At 45.8% G+C, this 27,828-nt stretch overlaps 1 protein-coding gene across 1 annotated transcript in view; it reads left to right on the top strand.

Moving 5' to 3' along the window:
* The first annotated feature begins 7,951 nt into the window (after positions 1-7,951).
* Positions 7,952-27,828, top strand: part of LOC147718111 (uncharacterized) — a 70,380-nt gene continuing 50,503 nt past the window's right edge. Inside the window, exons 1-3 of the mRNA XM_086919191.1 lie at positions 7,952-8,003; positions 14,737-14,856; positions 24,002-24,157. Coding sequence (XP_086775317.1) covers positions 7,952-8,003; positions 14,737-14,856; positions 24,002-24,157 — 328 coding nt within the window. The remainder of the gene's footprint in view (positions 8,004-14,736; positions 14,857-24,001; positions 24,158-27,828) is intronic.

Raw genomic sequence — 27,828 nt, 5'->3', positions numbered from 1 at the left:
CCACTCCCCACTGGTTGGTTATTGGGGGGTAGCTCGCATGGTCCGCCCAGGAGACTACCCTTATGGAGGACATATGCTCTCCACTCATGGGCCATTTAGTAGAAATAGACCGACTGGTCCGTCCAGGAGGCTACCCTAGTAAGTGGAAGTACATCGCTCGGTCTGTCCAGGATGATACCCTAATGAAGGAATATATGTTCCCCTTTTTGATCGATAATCTCGTTCCACCCCGGACCATTTATTGGAGGGAACTCGTCTGGTCCGTCCAGAAGTACCCCCTAGTGAAAAGGACACATAAAAATATGAAGTGATCACCGTTCCCTACTAACAGGAAAACTTTAGCTCGAAACACGCTAAAGAAGAGAACGAAAAATAAAAAAAGAAATCAGGCTAAGTCAGTAACCCCCTGATGAGCTTTTGACTTCACTAAAAATAAGAAACATTAGAAATAGTTCGTAATAAGAAATATAAAATGGCGAAAAAGTTTGACAGCAAAGACAACCACGAGGTAGCTAGGTTTCACTGCCTATTCCTGCTCCCAACATGTCTGCCTCATTGCCCACCACGCCCAAATAACGGTCACACGAAATAGAAACAAATTCAATAGGTACCTACCCCCATTCCCGGAAGCTCCCGAAGTGCAACAGGTCCGCGGTCACGCCCATCCGGAAGGCGAGGCCTCGAGGCACGAGGGGCTCGCCTGGCCACGGTCGGTAGGAGATGATGTTGGGCAGGCGGTCCAAAGAATGACAAGGACCTCTCCATCTCTTCTCTTCTGCCGCCCTGCGGGCCGCGGGGAGAGAGGGGGCTGTCTTGCCTCGGCCACCGACCACCCCTCTCTCTCACCCGATCCGGCTTTCGTCGAAGGCCGAAGCCAAGGCGAGGATGACGGCATTTCTTTGTGCTATAATGGCCGCAACTACACCCAACGCCTGATAGTTGCAAGTAGTCCCGCCACATGCCATCGCCTGCATAGTGACAAGTAGTCCCGCCACATGTCCACCCCTGGACAGTTCCAGGTAATCCCGCCACATGTCAAGAGAAAAGGGGGGGGGCTGTCTTGCCTCAGCCGCCGACCACCCCCCCCATCTTCAATGGCTGGCACGGCCAATATCGAAGCGACGGAGCCGAGGAACGGCGCGGGGTCGCTGGAAGGGGGAGGCGGCGCGAACGAGCCTCCCCCACCTCCCTCCAGGTGGAGGCTTCCAGCGACACCCCAATGCTCTTACTTAAAGAGGGTCAACATCAAAAAGCGGTCTTCTGCCCAGGACGGGCACACGCTCCATGCCTTCTCTCCTCAACCTTGAAGATTCTATAAGAACCGGGGGGCACCCTGATCCCTCCGCATGGGCGCCCCCGCCCCCTTCACTGGGAACCACGACATCGGTGCAACTCCTGCCGGCGCCAGCCTCGGATTGGAAATGGCTAAAATGCAGCCACGGCACAGACTTGTTCAGTTCCGGAGGAACACCAGAATGACCCGGTAGGAAAATTGTTGCCGCCCTCCCCACTCTTTGACTAATGGTCCATATTTGTTAGACTGTTAACCACATAGCACAAAACTTTTTGAACTGCCAACGGAAGGTTCTGGGCCAACCATGCGAGACTAGAGACATTCTGACTGTGCTGGAACTCGCCTGACCCCACCCAAAATGGCGCCAATACACGAAACGGAACTTTCGAACTCCCTGTTCACCCGGATTGCTCGAATATTGATGCTCTAAGATATGTATGTATTTTTGGATAATGAAAATTGATAAGATGGATAGTGATTATGTGCTTATAGAGGAAAAGCAATGCCGATATTGATCACGTGTTTGGACAATGAACTGATTTAGGGTGGGTACCGATTATGAATGGGAACAATGAATTGGTGTAATTTAGACAGCGAGCGAGCATCTGGATAATGAATTAATTTATTTTTTGACTGAATACTCGACATGCATCATGCTTGCTCTGTGGTAAAGCTCGATACGATTTTATTGCACTGCCGCACTTTATGCAATGAACTGCCATCAACTTCTTTCTTCCTATGTACAGTTCCAATCTGCTCCGTGGCTGGTCCACGGGATTATAGGCCTGTATTTATACCTCAACACCTTTTTTTTATTAAAAGTATTTTGAAAACGAAAGCATAGTTGTAGCGGTTGCATTAATGAGTTTTGAATGTATTACTACTGTGAGCAACGAGAAAGTATGATGAAGGCTGAAGGTTAAAAAGGACCCGATATTTAGCAGCCACACTATGTGTCACAGGCAGCCGGAAAAGTGTTTTAGAAGCCTTAAAGCGACACCACAGAAATGCCACCTGACCGCCACCCTTGTACCCGACCAAAAGGGGTTACGACCAAGTAACTCATGTAGATACGCAGATCGTCAATGATCATCTATCTGACATTACTGGTCCCTCTGGGCTTAAACGCCGAGATGGTAAAGAAATGCAGTACGTGGAGATAGGTCGAGTATGTGGTAGGTAAAAACATTTACGGACTACTGCATGCTGATGTACTTTGAATGCTGCCCCCCCACCCCTTCTTTTCCCTCCCTTCTGCAGGTCACGTCAGAACGTCGGCTGAAATATGGGAAAGCGATGGTCGAACCACCGACGAAAAAGGGAAGGAGGGAATATGTGCATAGTCCTCATAACGATAAGTTCCTAAAAAGACGTAGATTTGACATGACTGTATCTCCCCAGAACATAGTGACTGGGAGGATGGACTGACATAGAAACTGGACAGGTACTGAATGACGAAAAAAAATTGACTAGAAATGACGCGTTAAATAATGTAACTGGACGTTTGACTAGGTAGGGAAAGGACAAAGAAAAATATACGGGTAAGGGTTACCACGGCACCACCCGTCTGGGAAGTTAGAAATGTTGCTGGTGTTCAAAATGCACTGCCCCCTTTTTCACACTCTTATAGATGTAGCCAAGCTGTCCGACTGTTCTCCCGATCAATACTTGCCGTTGCCTCAGCCTGGAGAACTTCCCACCAAAGGAAGGAACTGAAAAATGGTTTAAGATCCAACCATGGGTAAATAGCACGACCAGGCTAATTTCTGACCGACCAACTGAGGTGTAAGTATTGGCAATTGAGAACGCTGGCCGACATAACTAGCGAGAAGGAAAAGGAGGGAAGGGTAGAAAGAGCTAAGCACATAGATAAATAGGATAGTAAAGATACGTAGGATATAATATGGATTTTGTTGGCCACCTGTTGTTTCCTGTCCTGTCGTGAATGTCTTATATATGTGTAATGCATGTGCCGTCTTCCCTGTCTGAGTTTGTGTGTGTGTAATGTACGGATTTATGTCTTCCCTCTGTCTGTATTTGCGTGTTACCTGACCTTTGCTGTTCTGTGTTGTGAGCGCACTAAATGACCTATTTTCGTACACGTCTCTCTCTCTCTCTCTCTCTCTCTCTCTCTCACCACCCCCTTATCTCTCTCTCTCTCTCTCTCTCTCTACATGTCATACGTGTACCGAATGGCTCGTTTAGATTGCGGACGACTCTCAATCTCTATGAGAGTCTCCCTATTTTCTCTCCCTCTTTTTGGTAAAATTGTGCCCCACCGGCACCAGTCTGATTTGATACATATTGAACGCGAAGGTGTTCAGCGAAATTGACCGAAACTAAAATGATTGTATCTCGCCATATTACTGCCTCTCCTTTCTGCAAAATGAATGAACTTGAATTGGCTGAGAAGGAAAGGACAGGTAAGACGACTAAAAGTCCCCCAAATCTGGCCATTTATAGGGGAACTGTATGTCAATGGCACCTTATTTTTCCGTTCATCAGAGACGAACGCCAACGTCTAGATTGACCCCCAATGCCCAGATTGCCCCACCCCTTTGCACCCAAGCGCGAGCGCCCGAAGTATCCCCTCCCCATTTGACAGGCCCCAGCTGCTGTCCCGGATATAAACATGATGACCACGAGTAGCTGTTGACCCTCGAGAAAAAAAAAAATTGTTTTGCCTGACTCTCGATGATGGCATATGATGTAATGCACAGTTGATGGGAATCTCATTTATCCTCACTTGAGTTATAAATAGGACGATGAATAGACCTGCCATAAACTCAGTAGGAATACTGACACATGCACTGCCTGGTAATGAACCTCTGACTGTGACCAGTGAGCGTATCTCCCAAATGCGTAGAATTGAGGGAGGAATTCACATGCGTAGATATCTTCTTCTGCCATTTCTCTAAAACCTTGTCTTGTACCTATTCAAAGATTCACGATCACCGAAGGAGATGGGTCAGATGTGACGTACAGCCTGACTGCAGATCTTGAGACACGTACGACCTCGACCAAAGGTGGAGCTGCAGAGCAACAAGGTACGGGACGAGACCGCAATTTCAACGTGGAAAATGAAAAATGACGGGCCGCCTTGAAGCCCTCCGTCTGCTAACCCACGTGTGCCTGGAGTCTCCGTCCCCCTTCCTTGGGCCCGATTGATGGGCCTGCCTGCTTGTTATCCTTTGCTCCCTTGGTCCCTTTTGTGTGTCCCAGGAACTCTGACCCAACTCCGCTCTCTCTCTCTCCTATCGACTATTTGAACCACACTCACCCTCTATTCCACGTGACTTTTTGCCAAAGGAAAGAACTGCATTTATATGGGAATAGGGTGTTGCCACGGAAAATATGGGTGCCGAGCATAAGGCACCGCTGAACGGATTGTTTAGGGAACAGGACTGTGGTCTAACAGCAGAGGACTGACCGCACCCTGCAACGCGTAAGGATAGAACCGAGCTGGACCTATAGCTCCACCGCCGGTGCTCAACAGCGCCAACGAAAGTACCCGGATTAGAGCCTACCAGTGATGGCTCGCTGATAAAAAGACACTGTGACGAAGAGATCTTGTGTATTGAACTGAATTCCGCTCTCAACTACCTGGTCAAAACTGTTCATTGGTCACATTTTTAAGTTAGAAAGATTTATGCTATGTAGTGCGTTTAATTGCTAGGAACACAACGAAATGCAATTTCCTATGTGCTGTATTCTGCCCATCACCTCAGCTGTCTATGATTGTACGCCAAATGTTAGTATCGACAAAATGCTAATTCATCAACGATGCTTGTCTGCCTGTAACCCCATCAATTACAAAAACGACTGCTGTAATGTAAAAGGGGCGACTGTAGAAATTGAAGAAATTGATGTACATGAACAGCACTCATTTTCCTTCTTCTCCCACTCTTCTCCCTGTGAGCACCATGAATACCATAAACTATTGACCGTATCACTCTGCCAGTAAGAGCCCATACCTATATGCATATGCACAGCCATTCTAGGCACCATGGCCTTTTTACCCATTGGAATCCCCGGCTTCCCTCCTGCGCGTATCTTACACCCCCTCTCTCTCATGCATAGGCCATGAAACCCTCTCCCTCTGCGCGACCCTGCTGTGAAAGGCAACTCTCCTGCTTGACCCGCACAAAATCCCCCATTCCCTCTTGAAGAGGCATCCTTCGCCTTAGCTGACATAGCCCTCCCCAGCTGCACCTGATTGCCCCCGCTCTCTCATGTACGGGTCATAAGATCTCTCTCTCTTGCTCTCTCTATGTGACTCTGTCCCCGTGTCCACCCTGGCTCCCCCTCCCTTCTCCTCACATGAGCAGGCCATAAACCTTCTTCTTCTGCAAGACCCTGTCCTTGAGAACCACGACCGCGCCTGACCAACACCTCCTTTCCTTCCACGAATGCCCCTCTGTTGACAAGCCTTCCCTCCGCGCTCGATTGTCCACGCAGCATGAATGCCACTCCTTTGATGACCCCCTTTCCCCGAGCCCGGCTGACCACACATGTCCGAGGCCATCGCCTAAGCCAGGAGATACCATTTACTGCCCTTATTGTATGAAGTCACGCCTCTTCAAAGGACTCACTATTGATCCTGGCCACCCCACCCCCTGGCTATGATTAGGCGCGCACATCCTAAACTGTTGATGAGACACTCAGCTGCGTGATTGCCCTCCCCTCTTATCAGCAGGTCAAGGGTCCCTATTGTGAACACATGTGGGGTGGGATTGACACGAGGATTAAAGGGTTATCTTTCCTTCGTTTCACAATGCTGTGACTGTAATGCCAAGTGTTTTGTAAGGTATAAAAGGTTGAGTCTCAGCTCACTTGTTAGAGCACCTCCTGAAAGACACCGTGTTTCGTGTCCGAAATGACTGGCTCTCCTCATGAGAATTAAACTCTGTTCTTGATTCCTGCTTCCAGCGCCCGTCTCTTTATTTGGTAACTATTCAACATGGGAACTAAGAGGCGGTTTGCGCCAGCAGCCTGGGCATCGATAGAATTATGGGCTCATTTTCCACAATGGTACAAGCGCTGCATTTCCACGCAGTAATATTGATTTCACATGCACATTTACCACTGCGCTAGTACCATGCATCTTGTATTCAATCCCTAAGAAGTAACACGTATAAGGCCCACATATGTGTCAGATGTATCTCAAGAGAAATGGGCAAAACAGCTGTAGGATGTTGAGCTGTTCTGTGGAAACAAATTACTAATGCAAATAATACCAGTTGCACATTAGAAAGGAAATTATATGGGACATGAGGCTATCAGCCAATGTACATGAAGAAAGGGCAGAGAGGACACAGCTTGGCATGCAATGAAGTACCTCAGCTGCACAAGAATCCTTCTGAGTATTGTTGAAGGGAGAACCAATCATGAACTGTGATGAAGCTAGTGTGTCTCCAGGTGTAGCCCCTATTGTGAGAGAAAGGAGACTTAGGGGTAGAGGAGAATTTTACAGTATCATTAACAGAGAAGAGGTTCCCAGGATGACCTGGAGGACTAGTAGAAGGCTGTAAGAGGAAAAGAAGGAAACAAGATGGAAAAGCAATTGCACAACCACAATGTACCTAGATTGACCAGGTGAGCATAGAAAAGCAGGTTTAAGAGTGAAACACCACTACTGAGGGGAGTTATGGAATGGCCATGATGAAGGATCTAACAAATATTAAAACAACCGAAACGTTAAAAGTGAGGTATTCTCAGGTGAGAAAGAATTGAACTTTGATTTAGGACTGATGTATGTGCTGGACCAAACTCATCATATAACATCCCTCTACTCACCACACGATTAATTACGATGGAGCATTCATAGTGTAGTTTCCCCCTACTACAAAAGAACAAATAACAGTGCTGTAGTACTCAGATAGGACAGGAGCGACATCAGCAAAGAGGGCACAGATGCAGATCAATCACCAAGCATATTGAAAAAGCACAAACAAGACTTTAATTACTTCTAACAAAATTGAACATATAAAGTAAACCTATATTGTCAGCCACACATGTCTAAAGAGGGTCATCAGATAGCAACTTGGTGACATTCTCCAAAAAAAACAAAAGAAGAAAACACACAAAACTATCTTCCTAACAAATACTTTTAATGAAACACATTTTGTTCCTGCTTAGTAACCAGAAAGAAACGCTCTCTAGGTATTTTAGCACTCTGCATCTCGGATGGAAAAGCCTTAGGTTTCCTTTAAATGGTTTACCTATGACATATATGTTATGTTATGTTATGTTATAAACCGTTTTGTAGCGCGCTCTGCTACTTGTGAGTATCCTGGCGTGGGGAAGGGATCAATCCTGGCGCGGGGAAGGGATCAGGGCATTAATGAGGTAACTTACAACAACAATTAAAGGTCACAATGCTGCTAGAAGCCCTCATCTGAGAAGCGCTTTTAGGATGTATTTACCCAAGATGTGTGCATTACATTAGCTCACAAACTCTGTTTTGCAGAAGGGCTGTCTCAGGAGCACACCAATCACAGTGAGGGTCATCAGTTTTTTTACCTTATGGGCAGTTTAGGTAGCCCCTGACCGCCCCTTTCTGCAGTATAAAAAGCCCTGTCCTCAGCAGTGGATGAGTAGAAGACAAGCTCAGCTGCTCCAGCCCACACTCTGCCACCCAACCTACTCCAGTGCACCATGAGGACTCTCCTCACAGCCACGGTGGTGATCTACGCACTCATTGCTGGAGGTAAGAGGACTCATTCATTCATTCATTCATGTCCCCCACAGTCGTCCAGGAGCTCCACACGGACAAAGTAATGATTCAGTGCTGTTTGAGAAACTCATGAGACAGCCAAAAAGGTAGGGTTTCCCTCTCACCCCTTTAGGAACCTTTAAACCTGTACCTCTCATTTATACCCACTTCAAGGTAATGGTGAGTCCTGCCTTTGGCATCCAAAAGGCTCTTTTCCAATTTAAAGCCCCATCCTTTATATTATGTGAGAAGAGAGTCTTTACTCTTGATATGTGCTATGGCTGAGCTCCCACAGAGTCAAACTAGTCTAGCTCCTAGAAGGGAACTGGTTTCAGTGAGGACACTCAGCTTACACTTGTTACTCTGGATTTATCAAACACCCAAGGATCATACACGTTGGCCATGCATGGCTTGATAAATCACATTTCAAGGGTTGAAAAAGCAACACAACCCTTGATAAATATGTGCCCTGGCCCTTAATGCCAGGATACCGTCGCTGGAGACCCCCAGCACTGCATAGACTTGCATGTCCCTTCCTTGTCCACCAGGGAGGGTCTTTCCTGGATGGCACCTCAGACTGATCTGAGCCTGGGTCAGTGGTGTCTAGTTAACATTAAGTTTTGTGGGGGTGTTCCCCCTTCATGTGTGCGCCTCAGATTTTGAATATCATGCAGGTGTTGTAGTTTGTCTTGTTGGTGATTTGTAGTTGGTGGGAGCTCGGTAAAGCTGTTAATTGTCAACAATTCCCAGTGTAGGATCTATTAGGAATCTCTGTCTTATGCTAGGTGACCGGTCAAGTATATTGTCCAATCCCCATGGGTAGCATTTGTGGACTGCTTAACAGTTGTTTACCCATCACCCTCTTTTCTCTTCCACTCAGACACAATATTTCCCCCCTGCTTCTTTGCTATCTCTTCCATGCTGCCTAACTCCATTCTCACTTGTGAGGTTGGATGGGAAGAATTCATATTTAAAGAGCAAACATCTCCATGGCTTGAAATCTTTTCAGACTTCTCTCCACCATATATATTTGGACAGGCCTAACCTGACAGCATCTATTTGGGGAAATAGTGGGGGTGCATTAATTATCGCACAACTCGTTATTCTAGAGAAAAATGTACAACCCAGTATGTAATTATTGCCACAGGCAGCGTGCTATTTATGACTCCTTAAATAATTTAAGGCTCCAAGGGTCCAATCTACAGCACATTCAAAAATCTGTTCCTAACAATGGGCAAACAAATGTAGAATTCGATGCATTATGCATCAAACTCCCTATATCCGGGTGTTTCTCATTCATTTTTCACCTGTCATATTTCGGCAGGTTTGCGGTGCTGAATTACAGTGAAGTGTGTGGGCTTTGAAAGTCAGGGCCAACTCTAGGACAGTGCGACTGGTGGTACGGTACGAGGTGCTAATTGCAGGTGGAAATGGGGAGATAGGTCCTGGGACGTAGGGTCAGCTGGACCATATAGTACTTGAGGGAAAAACAGAGTGCTGGCCCTACCACTACTTTCTACAAGCTCTTGAATTCGAGCGACAAATCAGGCTTATTTCCAGATTTGTACGGTATCATTTATTTATACCTTTTACTTTTGCTTTACTTTGTTATTTTATCAAACAAATCAAATTGCATGAAAAAGATACCACATTAACATTTACAATTAGGACATTAACATAACACATTAACACAACAATTCGTTATATACACATATATACAAATTGCACCATTTCTATGCAGCAAATTCAAAATCTTTGCATTTGTGATTCAACAAATCATAATTCCACAATGCTTGTAAAGGATAAAGTCGCTTTCAACAAGGAGGCAGAAACAAAATGAATGACAAAAAATCAGTGAGAAGAGTAAATCTCTGACTATGTGAATTATTCAAAATTCTAGTCAGTCCAATCATTTGGTTTGTTCCTTCCTATTAAGAATCAATTGCCTCCTTTATTGCCGACGCGTTTCAAACTCGCTAATTCATTTGGCGAGTTCTCATCAGGGCTTTATCTCTTGAAGTCTGCAAATTAGGTACAAAAGAATCTTCTTGAATTTTTTAGAGCTTGCAACTAGAGAGAAAAAGACAAGTGAACCCCGGAAACTTGCTACAAATCAGGGTAAAGTTATGCATTTTTCCAATCAAGAAAGATGGTGCAATAGATAAGGATTTCCAAGATCATTTAGATATTAAGTTTTCTTCTCTTTTGTTCCTAATTTGCAGACTTTAAGAGATAAAGCCCTGATGAGAACTCGCCAAATGAATTAGCGAGTTTGAAACGCATCGGCAATAAAGGAGGCAATTGATTCTTAATAGGAAGGAACAAACCAAATGATTGGACTGACTAGAATTTTGATTAATTAGCAATGGTGCAATCTGTATATATGTGTATATAACGAATTGTTGTGTTAATGTCTCATGTTAATCTCCTAACTGTGAATGTTAATGTGGTATCTTTTTCATGCAATTTGATTTGTTTGATAAAATAACAAAGTAAAGAAAAAGTAAAAGGTATAAATAAATGATACCGTACAAATCTGGAAATAAGCCTGATTTGTCGCTCGAATTCAAGATCTTGTAGAAAGTAGTGGCAGGGCCAGCACTCTGTTTTTCCCTCCAATTTCAGGTGGAGGCACCGTGGGCAACATTTAATAATTTTTGGCATAGAGCAGCGCCGCAAGCCGTCCTGCAGCGCTCTCCTATGTCTCAAGAAAAGGGCAGGAATGCACTGTATCAATGAGAAATTATGCATTTGTGTTCTCTTTTACTCTGCAGTTGCAGAAATGGCTGTTGAGCAACAACGCAGGCACCCTTGCACAATAGTGAATGGGTGTCTGCATTGGAATCAGGTTGATTTTGTGCAAAAAGGGACACCTTCCTTCACAAATACAACTGTTGTGCCACCCTTGGAGAGGCCTAGGCATGCAGTCCCAGGTTTACAGCATGTTATCAACCTGGGAATATGTGAAAAGCCAGGGGTGTTATGTGGAAACACCCCTGAAAACTACCATGGCATGACTCCCTATCGCTGTGTGAGGTAACGCACTCAATATCTATGAGGCCATGAAAAGCCACGCAGTGTGGTTTTTGGTGGCTTCGTAGATATGGCTCTGCATGTGCGCTGCCGTAGCTTCATTAAAAGTGACGTTCCAGTGGCACGCGGGGCTTGTAAACAAGCCCCTGTGTCTTTCATTGTCCTAATGTTGGGAAAAGGGTTCATTTGGGTAGACATCAATTCTTTTTATAATAGAGAACTTCCAACCATGATGTTGATTTTTAAATTCTGAGGTTGTGCTTCTCCAGACCAAGCACTCTTAAACTATACTGTCTGCCTTGTAGTCCTCTGAATCATGTAACATTTCCTATAGACTGAGTGAAACACATAGGATTCATTGTCTCTGTGTAGTGTGTATGTGAGATAAAGTGCTCTGAAACCCTCCAATGGTATGAACGGCACTATAATACTAACACAATTAATCTGAGAGTGATTATGGAGACTTGAGGGGCTCTGTTAAAGGGTGGTAGTGAGTTAATCTGGGCAGAGGTGGTTACTGGGGGAGTCAACAAACAATGGCACCCTGGGGGGCACTGGCGCTAAAGCCAGCCCTTTTGAAAGTCTGGGACTCTTAACTTTACTACACCAGTTGTACTTGTGTACCCATTGGGACCAGGGCTTTCAGCTATGATCCCAAACCCATCAGTTGCCTTAGTGACAGGGAATGAGGCATGGTCCAATGAGGTGATCACTGATACCTGCTGCTTTGGAAGAACAATGGTTCAGGGTAGGCCTCAAGGGGTCCTTGGTAGAAAAAAGAACAGGGAGCGAATACTTAATAAATCGCTTGGGAGCAGAGGTAGTAGGTACAAGTAGGAGTATTTTATTTTACTCTTTTCTCAAGGATATACATAAATAGTCATACTCTTTTTCAGGTGCTCAAGTGAATAGTGTGGTGCAGGAAGTGACATAAGTGATCAAAGTGAACGGACTGTCACACAACAACAACAAGGATAAAAACACAACAATTATATACAAATAGAACTAGTGAAATTCTTATAGTTTCAGGAGGCTCATCTGTCCTGATGAAGATCTAAAAGCTATATAGATCGAAACGCCGTCGACCTACCCAAGGAATTTCACTAGTTCTATTGTTCTTCCAAAGCATCTTGTTACCCCAGGTTCTACTGTATGGGGTCCCCTTGTTTCTAACAAACATCACTGATACCTGCTGACACCTCTTTTCTACATCTGTGATTTATTGTTGAATTGTTACAGTTTACAAAATGTAAGAGTTTCTACTTTGGAACAAAATAGTTTGTAAATGCTCTTTTTTAAGATATGTTTTATGTTACAATAAAAAAACTTTATGTACAGAAATCTAGAAAAATCTAGAAAAAATGATGTTAATTATATACATAATTTACATCTGTCTAGCATCGGCAGATGTAACATCATTAAAATGTTATTTTTCCCTAAATTTTTATATCTTTTACGTGCAATCCCGCTTGAATTTACAACCAATTGTCTAAAAAAAATTAAAGATCTATTTTCCTGATTTATCTGGGCATCCGCTAAGCCAACAAGGGCATATAAATATCTTTCTTTACCTAGGAAAAGGGGAGGACTGGCTCTACCAAGTATAAGACTCTATTATTGGGCCACTTTACTTCTATACAATTTAGTTCTAATACAAGAGAAGCCAAAAGTTAGCGCGTTTGAAGAAGTACCGACCCCCTTATAATAATAATAATAATAATCCACATTTGAAAGCGCAAACAATCACCCGTAAGGTTCTCTTGGCGCTGGGGGCCATCGGGAAGATTAAGCAAGCTATTGCCCAGAGTCACATGCTGGGCTAATCTGTGGTTGGGGATCGAACCGTAATCCCCAGATTCCAGCATCAGTTGACCCGCCTGCGGTGCCACACCTCCGCCCTTGAATTTCTAATGGGGGTGGAAGCGTGGGGCTGGGCTTGGTGATTATGAAATGACAGCCACTGTAAGAAAGTTAGCTTGAAAACTGTACAAGGGCGGCTTAGAATCTGGAAGTCAGTTTTAAAACTAATCAGTATGGGTCGGTTCAATTACTATACACCACTCTGCAATAATCCCAATTTCGCAGACATTTTTAAAGACCCAATCATTCAATGATGGTGCGACGCAGGGCTGACCAAGCTCAGAGCTTTTTTCTCTCCAATAGGTCTGGCCTCTTTCGATAATCCCAACGAATGGTTTGAGCTGGATCGGAGGGATTTTTACAAATTCCTCCAAATTAGAGATTTTTTTACATAAGAAAGGACACAAGGGGTAGGGAGGCCAATCCGATTTGCTAATAACTATATCATTGATAAATTGAGAAGGAATGGAGACCCATCTATACAAGTAGTTTACAATCTTTTTAACTCACGAATGAAAGATGATATGGGTGAGTCGAAACTGGAGTCTCAGAAAACCAAGGGGCATATTAACAAGGGTTTTATCTCAGCTTTTTTGGCTTTAAAAGCCAAAGAAGGGGAGATTAAAATATCGCCCTATCAACAACAGGGTGCTAACATGTAAAATTGCATGTTAGCACTCTTTTTCACTACGCTTCCCTTTGCTTCTCTAATGAGATGTAAAGTGGGCAACCCAGAGCAAAATAATAGGAGAAATGTCGCTAAGCGACATTTCTCCTGTTATCAAGCTTCACGCTAACCCTGTTAAAGACAAAAAAAGCAGCGCTAACCACGGTTAACGCTGCTTTTCTATGTCTGCTAATTTTCAGATTTAGCCATGTAATCCAATGGGTGGTGGGATACATGGCTAAATCCACCATGGGCTATCAACAAGGATATCCCTATCCTTGTAGTTTTATTGCTGCATTAACAGCGATAATCTCCCAAAATGCTACAATCGCTGGATTTTTTAACACCCAGGCGGTTAGCGTTGTTAATAACGCGGTAACCAAGCGATATTATCCAGCAATAGCGGGCCCCTATTTTTTCGCTCAGCCAAATTAGCACGGAATATTTTAATCCTGGCTCAATACTACAAAACATTCTTCTCGCTTAAATACACCCCTAAAAGAATTGCCAAATGGGAGACGGGGAGTGGAACCTTTTGCTCCTGGTGTGCCTTATTTCAGCCAGACCTGATTCACATCTTTTCCTCCTGCGATGACTTTAGTAAACTCAAATTAGAGATTACCAACTTTTTTAAGGAGTCGACTGTGTCCTCTCTCCAAACTTGAAACGACTTGTGGTAGCACTCAGGGGAAGCTTGGAGAAGAACTAGTGTTCATCGGCTTGGCAATCCTCTATTTATGTCTGGCATACCCCGGGTTCCTGCAATGTCTCTCTCTTTTATTAGCAAACTATAATCGGGAAAAAGCCAAGAAGGGGGCTATGCCCCCGAACAAAGGGCCTAAACATCTGGGCACCATTGACAAGATTGATTGAGAAGAATGGGCCAATTATTAAGTGGAAAACAAGGAAGAATCCAAACTAAGGATAACAGATCGAGACCAACTCCCACGGGGTGGGTAGAGTGGGGGTTGGGTGGGTGGGTTTTTGTGAGGAGGGCTTAACAAGGAAGGGTTAAAAGGGGGAGAGTAATGCATAATTGTGATTTTCCTTGTTCTTTTTCTTTTCGGCTTCCCTCTGACTATGAATCTTAATTGTTCTGTATATTATCATTTACATTTCATTCTTAAGAAAAAAAATCTAGATAATGAGGACTATATTTCATTTCAGTGAATTGCCTACTTTGTGAGAAGTGTTTCTTTGTGGGCACCTCCACCTGCTCCGGCATTTACAGTCTTTGCCCCGCTGACGTCACTCACTGCGTTCAAGGTCTCGAGAACTCTACAATAGGTAAGTGTCAAGAGCCAAAGAGTGGGTGTGTGAAATGTAGATGCTGGGGCACCCGTAATGCCGTGCACAGCTCTGCTGCAATATTCTGTGTGATCTTCAGCATGCTCTGCTGCTTATCCGTGTCACCTCTGATGGTGATTGGTTAATATGCACTCTGTGGCTGATCTCTCCTTTACTGCCCACAGTTTCGCATTACCCCAGGGTGAGGTATTTACCGCAAACGGTAAATCCCTCCTATGCAGAGTTTTCAGCAAGAAAAGGAGGCATACCATCAGTAGTCCTCAACAAGCCACCATCCATGTGATGGCCGCCGTTCCTAATGGGTCTTGAGTTGTGACCTACCTCATTAATATTAATGCAAAAGGTCTCTTTGTGACCCATTAGGTATCGCTAAATAAAAAATACATTGTTCATACATTAGGAATCGCGATTAACCAATAAACATTGGAAGAAAAAAACATCATTTGCATCTCATCCCCTCCCACCCTCCAGCATCAGCTCGGCTACTCCTCCCCCAGGAAACATGCAGCTCTGCCAATGCATCTCATCCCTTCCTTACAGCACCTGCGCTATTCCACCAATGGGACACACGCAACTCTGTCCATGCATCTCATCCCTTCCTTACAACACCTTTGCTATTCCACCACTGTGACACACGCAGCTCTGTCCATGCATCTCATCCCTTCCTTACAACACCTGCGCTATTCCACCACTGTGACACACGCAGCTCTGTCCATGCATCTCATCCCTTCCCTACAGCTGCAGCTCCACCACTCCTCCACCAAGACATACGAAGCTCTGTCCACACATCTCATCCCTTCCTCAAAGCACCTGCGCTATTTCACCACCGGGACACACGCAGCTTTGTCAAGGCATCTCATTCCTTCCTCACAGCACCTGCGCTATTTCACCACTGGGACACACGCAACTCTGTCAATGCATCTCATCCCTTCCTCACAGCACCTGTGCTATTCCACCACTGTGACACACGCAGCTCTGTCCATGCATCTCATCCCTTCCCTCCAGCTGCAGCTCTGCTGCTCCACCACCAGGACACACACAGAGCTCTGTCCATGCATCTCATCCCTGCCTTGCAGCTGCAGATCTGATGCTCCACCATCAGGACACACACAGCTCTGTCCATGCATCTCATCCCTTCTCTACAACTGCAGCTCTGCTACTCCTCCACCAGGACACTCGCAGCTCTGCCAATGCATCACATCCCTTCCTTAAAGCACCTGCTCTATTCCACCACTGGGACACACGCAGCTCTGTCAATGCATCTCATCCCTTGCCTACAGCAGCAGCCCTGCTACTCCACCACTGGGACACCCGTAGCTCTATCCATGCATTTCATCCCCTCCTTACAGCACCTGCGCTATTCCACCACCGGGACACATGCAGCTCTGTCAATGCATCTCATCCCTTCCTTACAGCACCTGCGCTATTCCATCACCGGGACACAAGCAGCTCTGTCATTGCATCTCATCCCTTCCTTACAGCACCTGCTCTGTTCCACCACTGGGACACAGACAGCTCTTTCCATGCATTGCATCCCTTCGCTACAACTGCAGCTCTGCAACTCCTCAACCATGAAACACGCAGCTCTGCCAATGCATCTCATCCCTTCCTTACAGCACTTGCTCTATTCCACCACTGGGACACACGCAGCTCTTTCAATGCATCTCATCCCTTCCTTACAGCAGCTGCGCTCTTCTACCATCGGGACACACGCAGCTCTGTCAATGCATCTCATCCCTTCCTTACAACACCTGTGCTATTCCACCACCGGGACACACTCAGCTCTGTCAATGCATCTAATCCCTTCCTTACAGCACCTGCGCTATTCCACCACCGGGACACACGCAGCTCTGTCATTTCATCTCACCCCTTCCTTACAACACCTGCGCTATTCCACCACCGGGACACACGCAGCTCTGTCATTTCATCTCACCCCTTCCTAACAACACCTGCGCTATTCCACCACCAGGACACACACAGCTCTGTCCATGCATCTCATTCCTGCCTTGCAGTTGTAGGTCTGCTACCCCCACAAAGGGACACACGCAGCTCTGTCAGTGCATCTCATCCTTTCCCCACAGCATCTCATCCCTTCCCTGTAACAGCAGCTTTGCTGCTACACCACTGGGACATCTGAAGCTCTCTTAATGCATCTCATCCCTTTGCTCCAGCTGCAGCTCTGCTACTCCACCACCAGGACGCCTGCAGCTCTGTCCATGCATCTCATCCATGCCTTGCAGCTGCAGCTCTGCTGCTTCACCACCAGGACACACACAGCTCTGTCCATGCATCTCATCCCTGCCTTGCAGCTGCAGCTCTGCTATTCCTCCACCAGGACACACACAGCTCTGTCCAGGCATCTCATCCCTGCCTTGAAGCTGCAGCTCTGCTATTCCTCCACCAGGGCACACACAGCTCTGTCCATGCATCTCATCCCTGCCTTGCAGCTGCAAATCTGCTGCTCCACCACCAGGACACACACAGCTCTGTCCACGCATCTCATCCCTGCCTTGCAGCTGCGGCTCTGCTACTCCTCCACCAGGACACAGACAACTCTGTCCATGCATCTCATCCCTGCCTTGCAGCTGCGGCTCTGCTACTCCTCCACCAGGACACAGACAACTCTGTCCATGCATCTCATCCCTGCCTTGCAGCTGCGGCTCTGTTACTCCACCACCAGTACACACACAGCTCTGTCCATGCATCTCATCCATGCCTTGCAGCTGCAACTCTGCTGCTCCACCACCAGGACACCTGCAGCTCTGTCCATGCATCTCATCCATGCCTTGCAGCTGCAACTGTGCTGCTCCACCACCAGGACACACACAGCTCTGTCCATGCATCTCATCCCTGCCTTGCAGCTGCAGCTCTGCTGCTCCACCACCAGGACACCTGCAGCTCTGTCCATGCATCTCATCCATGCTTTGCAGCTGTAGCTCTGCTGCTCCACCACCAGGACACATACAGCTCTGTCCCTGCATCTCACCTCTGCCTTGCAGCTGCAACTCTGCTGTTCCACCACCAGGACACATGCAGCTCTGTCCATGCATCTCATCCCTGCCTTGCAGCTGCAACTCTGCTGCTCCACCACCAGGACACATGCAGCTCTGTCAATGCATCTCATCCCTGCATTGCAGCAACTCTGCTGCTCCACCACCCGGACACACACAGCTCTGTTAATACATCTCATCCCTGCCTTGCAGCTGCAACTCTGCTGCTCCACCACTGGTAAACACACAGCTCTCTCTACGAATCTCATCCCTGCCTTGCAGCTGCAGCTCTGCTATTCCTCCACCAGGACACACACAGCTCTGTCCAGGCATCTCATCCCTGCCTTGCAGCTGCAGCTCTGCTGCCCTACCACCAGGACACACACAGCTCTGTCCATGCATCTCATCCCTGCCTTGCAGCTGCAGCTCTGCTATTCCTCCACCAGGACACACACAGCTCTGTCCAGGCATCTCATCGCTGTCTTGCAGCTGCAGCTCTGCTGCCCTACCACCAGGACACACACAGCTCTGTCCATGCATCTCATCCCTGCCTTGCAGCTGCAACTCTGCTGCTCCACCACTGGTAAACACACAGCTCTCTCTACGAATCTCATCCCTGCCTTGCAGCTGCAGCTCTGCTATTCCTCCACCAGGACACACACAGCTCTGTCCATGCATCTCATCCCTGCCTTGCAGCTGCAGCTCTGCTATTCCTCCACAAGGATACACACAGCTCTGTCCATGCATCTCATCAATGCCTTGCAGCTGTAGCTCTGCTGCTCCACCACCAGGGCATACACAGCTCTGTCCATGCATCTCATCCCTGCATTGCAGTTGCAACTCTGCTGCTCCAACACCAGGACACACACAGCTCTGTCAATGCATCTCATCCCTTCTCTACAGCTCTGCTACTCCTCCACCAGGGCACACGCAGCTGTGCCAATGCATCTCATCCCTGCCTTGCATTTGCACTGCTGCTCCACCACCAGGACACACACAGCTCTGTCCATGCATCTCATCCCTGCCTTGCAGCTGCAACTCTGCTGCTCCACCACTGGGAAACACACAGCTCTCTCTACGAATCTCATCCCTGCCTTGCAGCTGCAGCTTTTCTGCTCCACGACCAGGACACACACAGCTCTGTTCAGGCATATCATCCCTGCCTTGCAGCTGCAGCTCTGCTTCCCTACCACCAGGACACACACAGCTCTGTCTATGCAGCTCATCCATGCCTTGCAGCTGCAGCTAACAGTCAAACTAACACCAACTGGTCACCGCTCACCGCACTGACCACTTCCGCCATCATGTTTTCCATCTACTCCAGGATGCCCACCAACCCCTGCACCCACCACCTCTACAACCTCACAACGAACCCAATCAGCAAAAACCTCACCAGCATCCTCAACACATCCATCTCCATAGCAATCTCCCTGGTCAGATGGAAGCATGCAGATGTCAGATCCCTCTGAAGGAAAGCCTCCAGTGACCCCAACATTCTCAAACAATTATCTTCTGCTCTCCCTGCCCCCCGTTCTGGCTAAAGTTTTTGAGAAAGCCATCAACCAGCATCTCACAAAATTCCTAAAACAAAACCACTTACTAGATACCTCCAAATCAGGATATCTTAATTACCACAGCACTAAGAATGAACTGATTGCTGCCTCAGATGACAGCAGAACACTCCTCAGCGGTAGAGCAATGGTGGACCTGATCCTCACTGACTTCTTCGCTGCATTCAACATAGTATCTACCAGCATCATCAACAACAAATTTGAAAACATAGGCATACACCAAGACTCCCTCAAGTGGATCACCTCCTTCCTCCCAGGATGCACACTGAGTATCTGACTGCCTCCCTTCACCGCCGCACTCAAAAACATCATATGTGGCATACCACAAGGATCATCCCACAGCCCCACCCTGTTGAACATCTACAGGGCCACCTTGCCCATGTCGTCGGACCCCACGGGCTCAACATAATCTCCTACGCAGACAATACTCAACTGATCCTCTCGCCCACCGAGAATGCCATCAACTCCAAAACCAACTTACGCAAAACGCAAAGACCAACAAAGCCTAATGGATGAGAGCCAAGTGCCTCCAACTTAACTCCCACAAAACTGTAGTTCGGATCTTCGGGAAGGACACTTCTACATGGGACCACAGCTAGTGGAGTGCTGAAATTGGACCCACACCGATGACTACGCATGCAACCTCTGCATCATCCACGACAGCCAACTGACTATGAAATAACAAGTTAGCGCAGTTGACTCCTCCTGCTACCACACTCTTAGCATGCTCTGCAAAAGCTCCAGATGGAACCCAACCAACACCAAAAAGACTGTCACTCATGCCTTGTCACCAGCCATATCGGCTACGGCAATGCCCTCTACACCGGCATCTCTTTCAAACTCCTCAGAAAATGTCAGACCATACAGGCCACAGTGACCAGACTTATCCAGGACCTCCCCAAATTAGCCCACATTGTCCCCCAATTGAGAGAGCTCCACTGGCTCCCCACCCAGGAAATATGCTAGTTTAAGATCCACATGAACACCTACAAAGTCCTCCATGACCTTAGACCAGCCATCAATTAAACTTTCAGCAACCCACCAGACACCTACGCTTCTCTTCACTCACCCTCACAGTCACACAACCTCTCCATCTGCCACATCCACAGTGGTGGCTTTTTCTTCTCCTACATCACAGCCAAGACCTGGAACAACCTTTCCCTCCAGCTCCGTATGCTCCCCTTTGCTAACAGACTACCGAAAAAGACTCCAAAACCTGGCTCTTCGACTGAGACACAGAGCCCAGATACCCCAGGGGTGACAGTGTTGCGCTTTATAAATGCTGACTGATTGAATTATTGATTTATTTTCATTCTAAGTGTAGCATAAAGTGTGTGTGCCTTAAAGTGCTTTAGAAATAACTTTTAAACATAAAAACAATGAGTAGATAAATATGTATTGAGTTTTATTCTGTGAATTATTGAGTTTTGAGTTTCCGACCCATGAAACCTTCTAGAACGAGCCTTGGACTGTTCTCAGAGTGAGGAAGGGCAGTGCTTGCTTTTTGATTTGGGGCAAAAATAGTTCAAGGAATTCTCCAAGGACCTCTTGAAGCCACTGGTTTAATATCCTAAGGCCACAGAGATACTCCCATAACATTCTGAGAGAATAAACAAATGTTTTACCCAAAAAATTTGATTAATTGAAAATATTAATAATGTGTGTAGGAGAGTAGGGTCTGCTATCCCATGGTCACCCCAAATTTTTTCTTTTTGCTTCACTGGTTTATGACTTAATGTGGCTGTGGGCCTGCTAATCAGACCCACAGCCTGCTGTTCTCTCTCTAAATTAATGCCAATGCACTCTAGGTGCATTAAGAATTGGAACTGGTTCACCTTATAGGCCCCTGTGACAGTGTACCATAGGTACCCAGGGCATAGGTGTATCCAAGGCCTACCAGGGGCTACAGCATGTATTGTGCCACCCCTGGCCTGGCCTCCATATTTGACACAACTGGCTAATCACTCAGCTGGGGTAAGTTGGTGTAATCACCTCTTACTTAGGTATAGTATCCCTATATCTAACCCTAACTGGACACATGTTAACCTATAAGCCACTCCTATGGAAGGCCTCAGCAATCCTGGAGGCAGAGTTCTTAGTTTCATGTGAGATGACGCTCTGGCACAAGCCGAGCCCGTCTGCAGCTTTCGGGAACAACTCCCTTAGCTGTTCCGGGATATTGCCATACCATATACTCTTAGGTGCATTAAAATCCTCGCGGTTATATGCTAACTTTGGTTTGGCTTTATCAAAACATGTCGAGTAAGGTGTTATACAATTTGGAATACTATCCCCTCGACAGTCCTGTTGACGGGGATAGGATTCCACACTTCTAGAGGGACAAAACATGTACATAAGCTGAACCCCGGTTAAAGTTAACCCGAGCCTCAGCATCACAAAATGTATGCTGCCACCACAGACACAAGTCTGACCTCCTGCTGCTGGGAGTCCTTCCAGCGAGGGAGGCTTGGACAAAGGGTTTCCTGCCTTGGGAGGTGCGAGCATCACCCCAGACAGGACTTTGTGTATTGGGTAGGACAGGGCTGAATAGATTGAGACATGCCTGGGGCACACAAGGTGTTCCTGTGCATAAGCCAGTCCAAACCGGTGCTGGGGCTTTCCAGCCCCAGTCCTGGCGCGGAGCTGGACAAAGAAAAGGGGTAGTAACCACCCCCCTTCCTGGTCCCACCCAGAGGAGGGACCTAGCAGGTGATCCACCCCTCAGATTGGGAATAAGAGTGGGAGCAGTGCCACAGCACCTCAGTTTATCCTGAAATCAACTTGAAACAAAGAAGAAGACTGGACTTCGACATTCTGCTGGACAGAAGACTGAAGAGTATCTCCCTTTTGGCCTAGGAGTGGCCACCCTGTGAACACAGGGACCATCCAGCAACTTGACGTCTGCTTTGCCGCTGCCTCCTGCCGGGGCCCGAGCCCAAAGCCCAACGAGACCCAAACTCCCAGACATCACAGAGCTTGATCCACAGTCCCTGCAAAGAAGAGACCCATGGAGGCACCGAGAGATGTGGGACCGGACATCTCAAAAGACCCCTGAGAAGCTGACTGCGTAGCACCCGAGGCACCCTCAATGCTGTGCTTTAGGGTGTGAGAAGCCCCACCACCGAGCAGCATTTGCACTGAAGATCAGCCCCCCAGCATCTCCATGATCTACGTGGGGCCCTTTTGCACTTTGCCACTCAACGCGCCATCCCGGCCACTTGCCACGTGGCTAGCAGCCATCTTGGCGACAGAACCTACAATCAACACTGCGGGTATGGTTGCTCCAGACCTGCCCTCGCTCCCCTGAAAAGGAGCACACGCTCTGACCTTGCTGGTCCGAGTGATAAGCTTTCTTCACTTCCTGCATGGCTTGCATTAGCCAAGGCCTGTTTGCTCCAATCAAGTTGCCGAAACCGCCATCAGCTAGAACCTTTGTGGGACAGCTCGTGATCGACTCCTGGACGTCCTCGACCTCTTCGTGTCCACATGGCTGCAGAGACAAGCTACACCTCATTGCCTGTTTGCACCCGACATCGCCTGGTTCTATCCTGGTTCCACGGTAGTCACTGGCTAGTGACTTTGAACATTGTTCCCTCTGCTTTCAGGTCTTCACCACTTCAGATCCACCCTTGGATCCACTGGAACTCTCCTCGACGACCCGCCTGCAGCATCTTCATCTTCAGGCACCATCGACCTGCGTGACGAAACCCGACACTACTTTGCACCTGTGCTCCCGCTTCCTGTGGGTGAGGTAACTCAGCAACGTCGGTGTTCCTACACTGGTACACACCTCTAGTGTCTAGGTCTTAAGTTTTGTCCTTCTAGGCCACTCGCAAGGTTCCTTAAACATTAACTTTATAACTTTTACGCACAATTGACATTGCATTGGTGCATGCGTGTGCTTTAAGCGCTGCACCCAAGACCCGCGGGCCTTTCCCGACTTCTTCACTGTTAGTCCCGAACAGCTCCAGCGATTCCCCAGGCCCTAGGCCTATTTCCTTTCAGCTAGATGGTTCTTATACCACTATTTTAGGATATGGTTTAGGTGGCCCCTAGGGCTCATTCATATTGTACAATTTTTGTATATTTAAACTGTATTTTGTTGTAACGCATTTGCTTCTGTGCTCATAAAGAGTATAGGGGATATTTGTAGTAAATAAATATATATATATTTTCAATATATATCTGTGTAGTGTCCTTTCATTTGGTATTCAAGGGGATTGTGTTTGGTAAAACAGCTTGCTTCACATGCCTTTACAGAGTTTAGCCTAAGACTGCTTTGTCCACGTTACCCTTAGGATAGCTGGTCTATAAGGATGACTTACAACCAATCATCATAAGGGTTGCTTGGCATGGTACAAGGTGATCACTAGAACTAGTGAGCATCATATACCAGGCCAACTTCTCACAATGTGCATCAATGTTTGTACTTTGAAAATAAGCATATAAGAGACCTGCATGAAATTCTAAAATACTGGTAACATCAGATCAGCCATGCATGTCCAGATCGAATCCGGCAGATTAAATCTTTTTGCTAATTGAAATATATATGTTTTCTAACAGGGAGCAAGAACACTCTAACTGCATTTAAGGATTGTGGTACTCCCTCTAGTAGAACTGCCTGTGGTAAAACCCTCTCCTTCAGGGCATCCATGACTGTGGTTCGGATAAGTAGAACATGCTGCGACTCTGACTACTGCAATGGTGGAGATATACAAGGTACGTATAGGCTGAGGCGTCGACTACCATAACACTGCAGCTATACAGGGTACGTACAGGCTGAGACTCCGACTACCATACCACTACAAACATACAGGGTACCTATAGGCAGAGACTCCAACTATCACAACGCTGCATATATACAGGGTACATACAGGCTGAGACTCCGACTACCACAGCTTGCATAGATACGGGGTATTTAAAGCCTAAGACTCCAACTACCATTAAACTGCAGACATACAGGGTAGTTACTGGATAAAAAGCATTTATTAGGAGTAAAACCAAGAAAACAGATACTTTTTACAGATCTAATTTTTAAACTTCAATTAAGTATAAAATGAACTATTGTATTTTGGACTTTTAAATTAAATTGAATATTGGAAATCAGTTTTTATATATGTACTTTTACGGACAATTTGTATTTGATCGAATAAAGGATTTTAACTAGGATTATGACTACGGGGTATGTACAGGCTGAGGCTCCTACTACTATAACATTGCAGATATACAGGGTATGTACAGACTGAGACTCCTACTACTATAACATTGCAGATATACAGGGTATGTACAGACTGAGGCTCCTACTACTATAACATTGCAGATATACAGGGTATGTACAGACTGAGACTCCGCCTACCATAAAACTACAGGTATACAGGGTGAGAATAAGAAGAGACTGTAGCTATCACAACACTGCACATATACAGGGTACGTAAGGGCTGAGACTCTCACTATCATAACACTTCAGATATACAGGGTACGTACAGGCTGAGACTCCGGCTATCATAACACTGCAGATATATAGGGGACGTAGAAGCTGAGACTCCGCCTACCATAAAACTACAGGTATACAGGGTGAAAATAAGCAGAGACTGTAGCTATCACAACGCGCAGATATACAAGGGACGTAGAAGCTGAGACTCTGACAATCATAACACTGCAGATATACAGGGTACGTACAGGCTGAGACTCTGAGTATCATAATGCTGCAGACATCATGGTATGTACATGTAAGACTCCAAATATCATAATGCTGCAGACAACAACACATGTACAGGCTGAGTCTCCGACTACCATAAAACTGTGGACATACAGGGTATGTACAGGCTGAGACGCTGACTGGTTTGGATCAGTAGCACATGCTGCAACGTTTACTTCTGCAATTGTGGAGATATACAGGATACATACAGGCTGAGGCTCTGACTACCATAACACTACAGATATACAGGGTGAGTGTAGACAGAGACTCTAGCTATCACAACGCTGCAGATATCCAGGGTACGTACAGGCTGAGACTCCAATTTCTATAACACTGCAGATATACAGGGTACGTACAGGCTGAGACTCCCATTATCATAATGCTGCAGACATACAGGATATGTACAGGCTGAGGCTCTGTTGCATTCTTTATTTATTTAAATTATGTTTTCTATGTCTATCTTTGTTCTCTGGTTGCTGGAGCCTGGAATGCATGATGCGTGCCTGCATCTGACATGCTGGGTTCCAGATTGTATATTTAACTGTTTTATTCAAGATCTACCTTGTAACAGACGTGCTGTGCTTCTTCTGTTCATCCTAAAATAAATACTTGGTTTTATTTATTTATTGAGCATCTATCTTTTTAATATTGGCGATGGGAATTCTGCTAAATTTATTTGGACGGACAAACAAGATCTTGCTTTTAAGCAGATTAAGAATGAGATGGTCAACGCTCCTACTCTAAAATCGTTCTGCATTAATGAAAAATGCATTACTACTGTGGATGCTAGTCTGTATGGGATTGGAGGAGTTCTGAGTCAGTGTTCGGGTAAAGATGAGTGGTGTGTGGCATTTGCATCCAGGACTTTGTCTTCCACAGAAAGAAGGTGCTCAGTCATTGAAAAAGAGCTGCTAGCTTGCATTTGGGCTGTGGAACATTTTAGAAATTATGTGTGGGGAAATAGGTTCATTTTGAGGACATGCCACAAACCATTGGTGGGTATTTTATCTCCTGGTGGTGGATGGAACTCTACTGCATGGATAGCCCGGTTATCTTCACGTCTTCAAGAATAGGATTTTGAAATTGTTTATGTACCTCAGAAGAGTAATGTCACGGCGGATTTTCTTTCGAGATTACCCTGTAACGACTATCGTGTTTCAAGTATTGAACAAGATGTTGATGTTGTCGCTTCCATTGGTGATTGTGTTTCTCAAGAATTTTTAACTTTTAAGTGAAGTAGAGTGGTTTGAAGAATTGAGTAAGGATGTTGTGTGCCAGCAGATTTTTGACTATGTGAGGGAAGAATGGCTGAATATTAAATGTATTTCTGCAGATTTGGATTCTTTTTGTCAAGTTGCTTCTGAAATTGAAGAGTTTGGTGGTCTTTTGTTTAAAGCTGGTAAGATAATTCCTCCTTGTTCATTACAGGAGAAAATTTTGTTATTATCTCACCAAGGTCATATAGGTATGTCCTCTATGAAACGACTAGTTAGGGAAAAGTTTTGGTGGCCTGGTATTGATAAAATGATTGACAGAATGGTGAGGGATTGTTCACATGGTATTAGTAGTGATAAGATGCTTCATCTATCCTCTGCTCCTCTTAAGCCTGTGAGTTGGCCTATTTTTCCTTGGCAGAAGGTAGCATTTGATATCTCGGGCCCTTTTGGACATTTGCCGCTAAATGCCCGTTATGCTTTGGTTTTGGTTGATTACCACTCGAAATGGCCCGAAGTAAAGTTTGTTGGTAATGCCTCATCACAAGTAATTATTGTTTTCTTGAAGGAGATTTTTGCTATGGAAAGTTTCCCAGAAACATTTATCACTGATAATGGTACGCAACTTAATTCTTCTGACATTGAAGAATTCCTTAAGAGTTGTGGTATTAAACATCATACTACGTCCTTATATGAGCCTAGGGAAAACGGCCAGGTTGAACGTTTCAACCGAGTTCTTAAGGTTTGTATTAGCAGTGTGAATTCTTCTGGTGGTGATTGGTTGGAAGCAGCCAGGAAAAGGTTGTGGACATATCGCATCACACCTCATTCTGTCACTGGTGTGAGTCTTTTCAGACTCCTTAAGGGAAGAGAGCCCTCCTCTGATATTTGTCCCTGGTGGATTAAGAAGAAAAACAAAAATAGTTCTGTTGTTGAACTTGAATGTGTTGCCAAACGTGTTGAAGATAAACAACAGAAAATTAAGATCTCGTTTGATTCAAAAATGAATGTCAAAGTTCATGATTTTGTGGTAGGAGAATGGGTGAGGATTAAAAAACCTGGTTTTCTTGCCAAAGATTTTTCTAAATGTATTTCTCCCATTAAGGTGGTTAAGGTTTTTAAAAATAGTGTGGTCACTCAAGATGGAATACTTTGGAATGTTCGTAGAGTCGCTAAGTCTCCTGATACTTACAAGCCGTTTAATTCTCAGATCTCTTGTCCTGATAATAACCTGGGAAGATTGGTACACAATTACAAAAAATGTCCTCAAAACTTGGTACAAAATGAGTTATCGATTGCCTCTAGAGTTAAAGTTAGTGTTAGACCCAAAGAATACCCAGTAGATATTTAAGTACATTTTTTTGTTTAGGGATAAGGTGTGTTGCATTCTTTATTTATTTAAATTATGTTTTCTATGTCTATCTTTGTTCTCTGGTTGCTGGAGCCTGGAATGTATGCGTGCCTGCATCTTACATGCT

The sequence above is a fragment of the Lissotriton vulgaris genome, chromosome 4_2 (genome assembly GCF_964263255.1).
Source record: "Lissotriton vulgaris chromosome 4_2, aLisVul1.2, whole genome shotgun sequence".
Taxonomy (NCBI): Eukaryota; Metazoa; Chordata; class Amphibia; order Caudata; family Salamandridae; genus Lissotriton; species Lissotriton vulgaris.
This window is presented reverse-complemented; position numbering and strand designations above follow the sequence as displayed.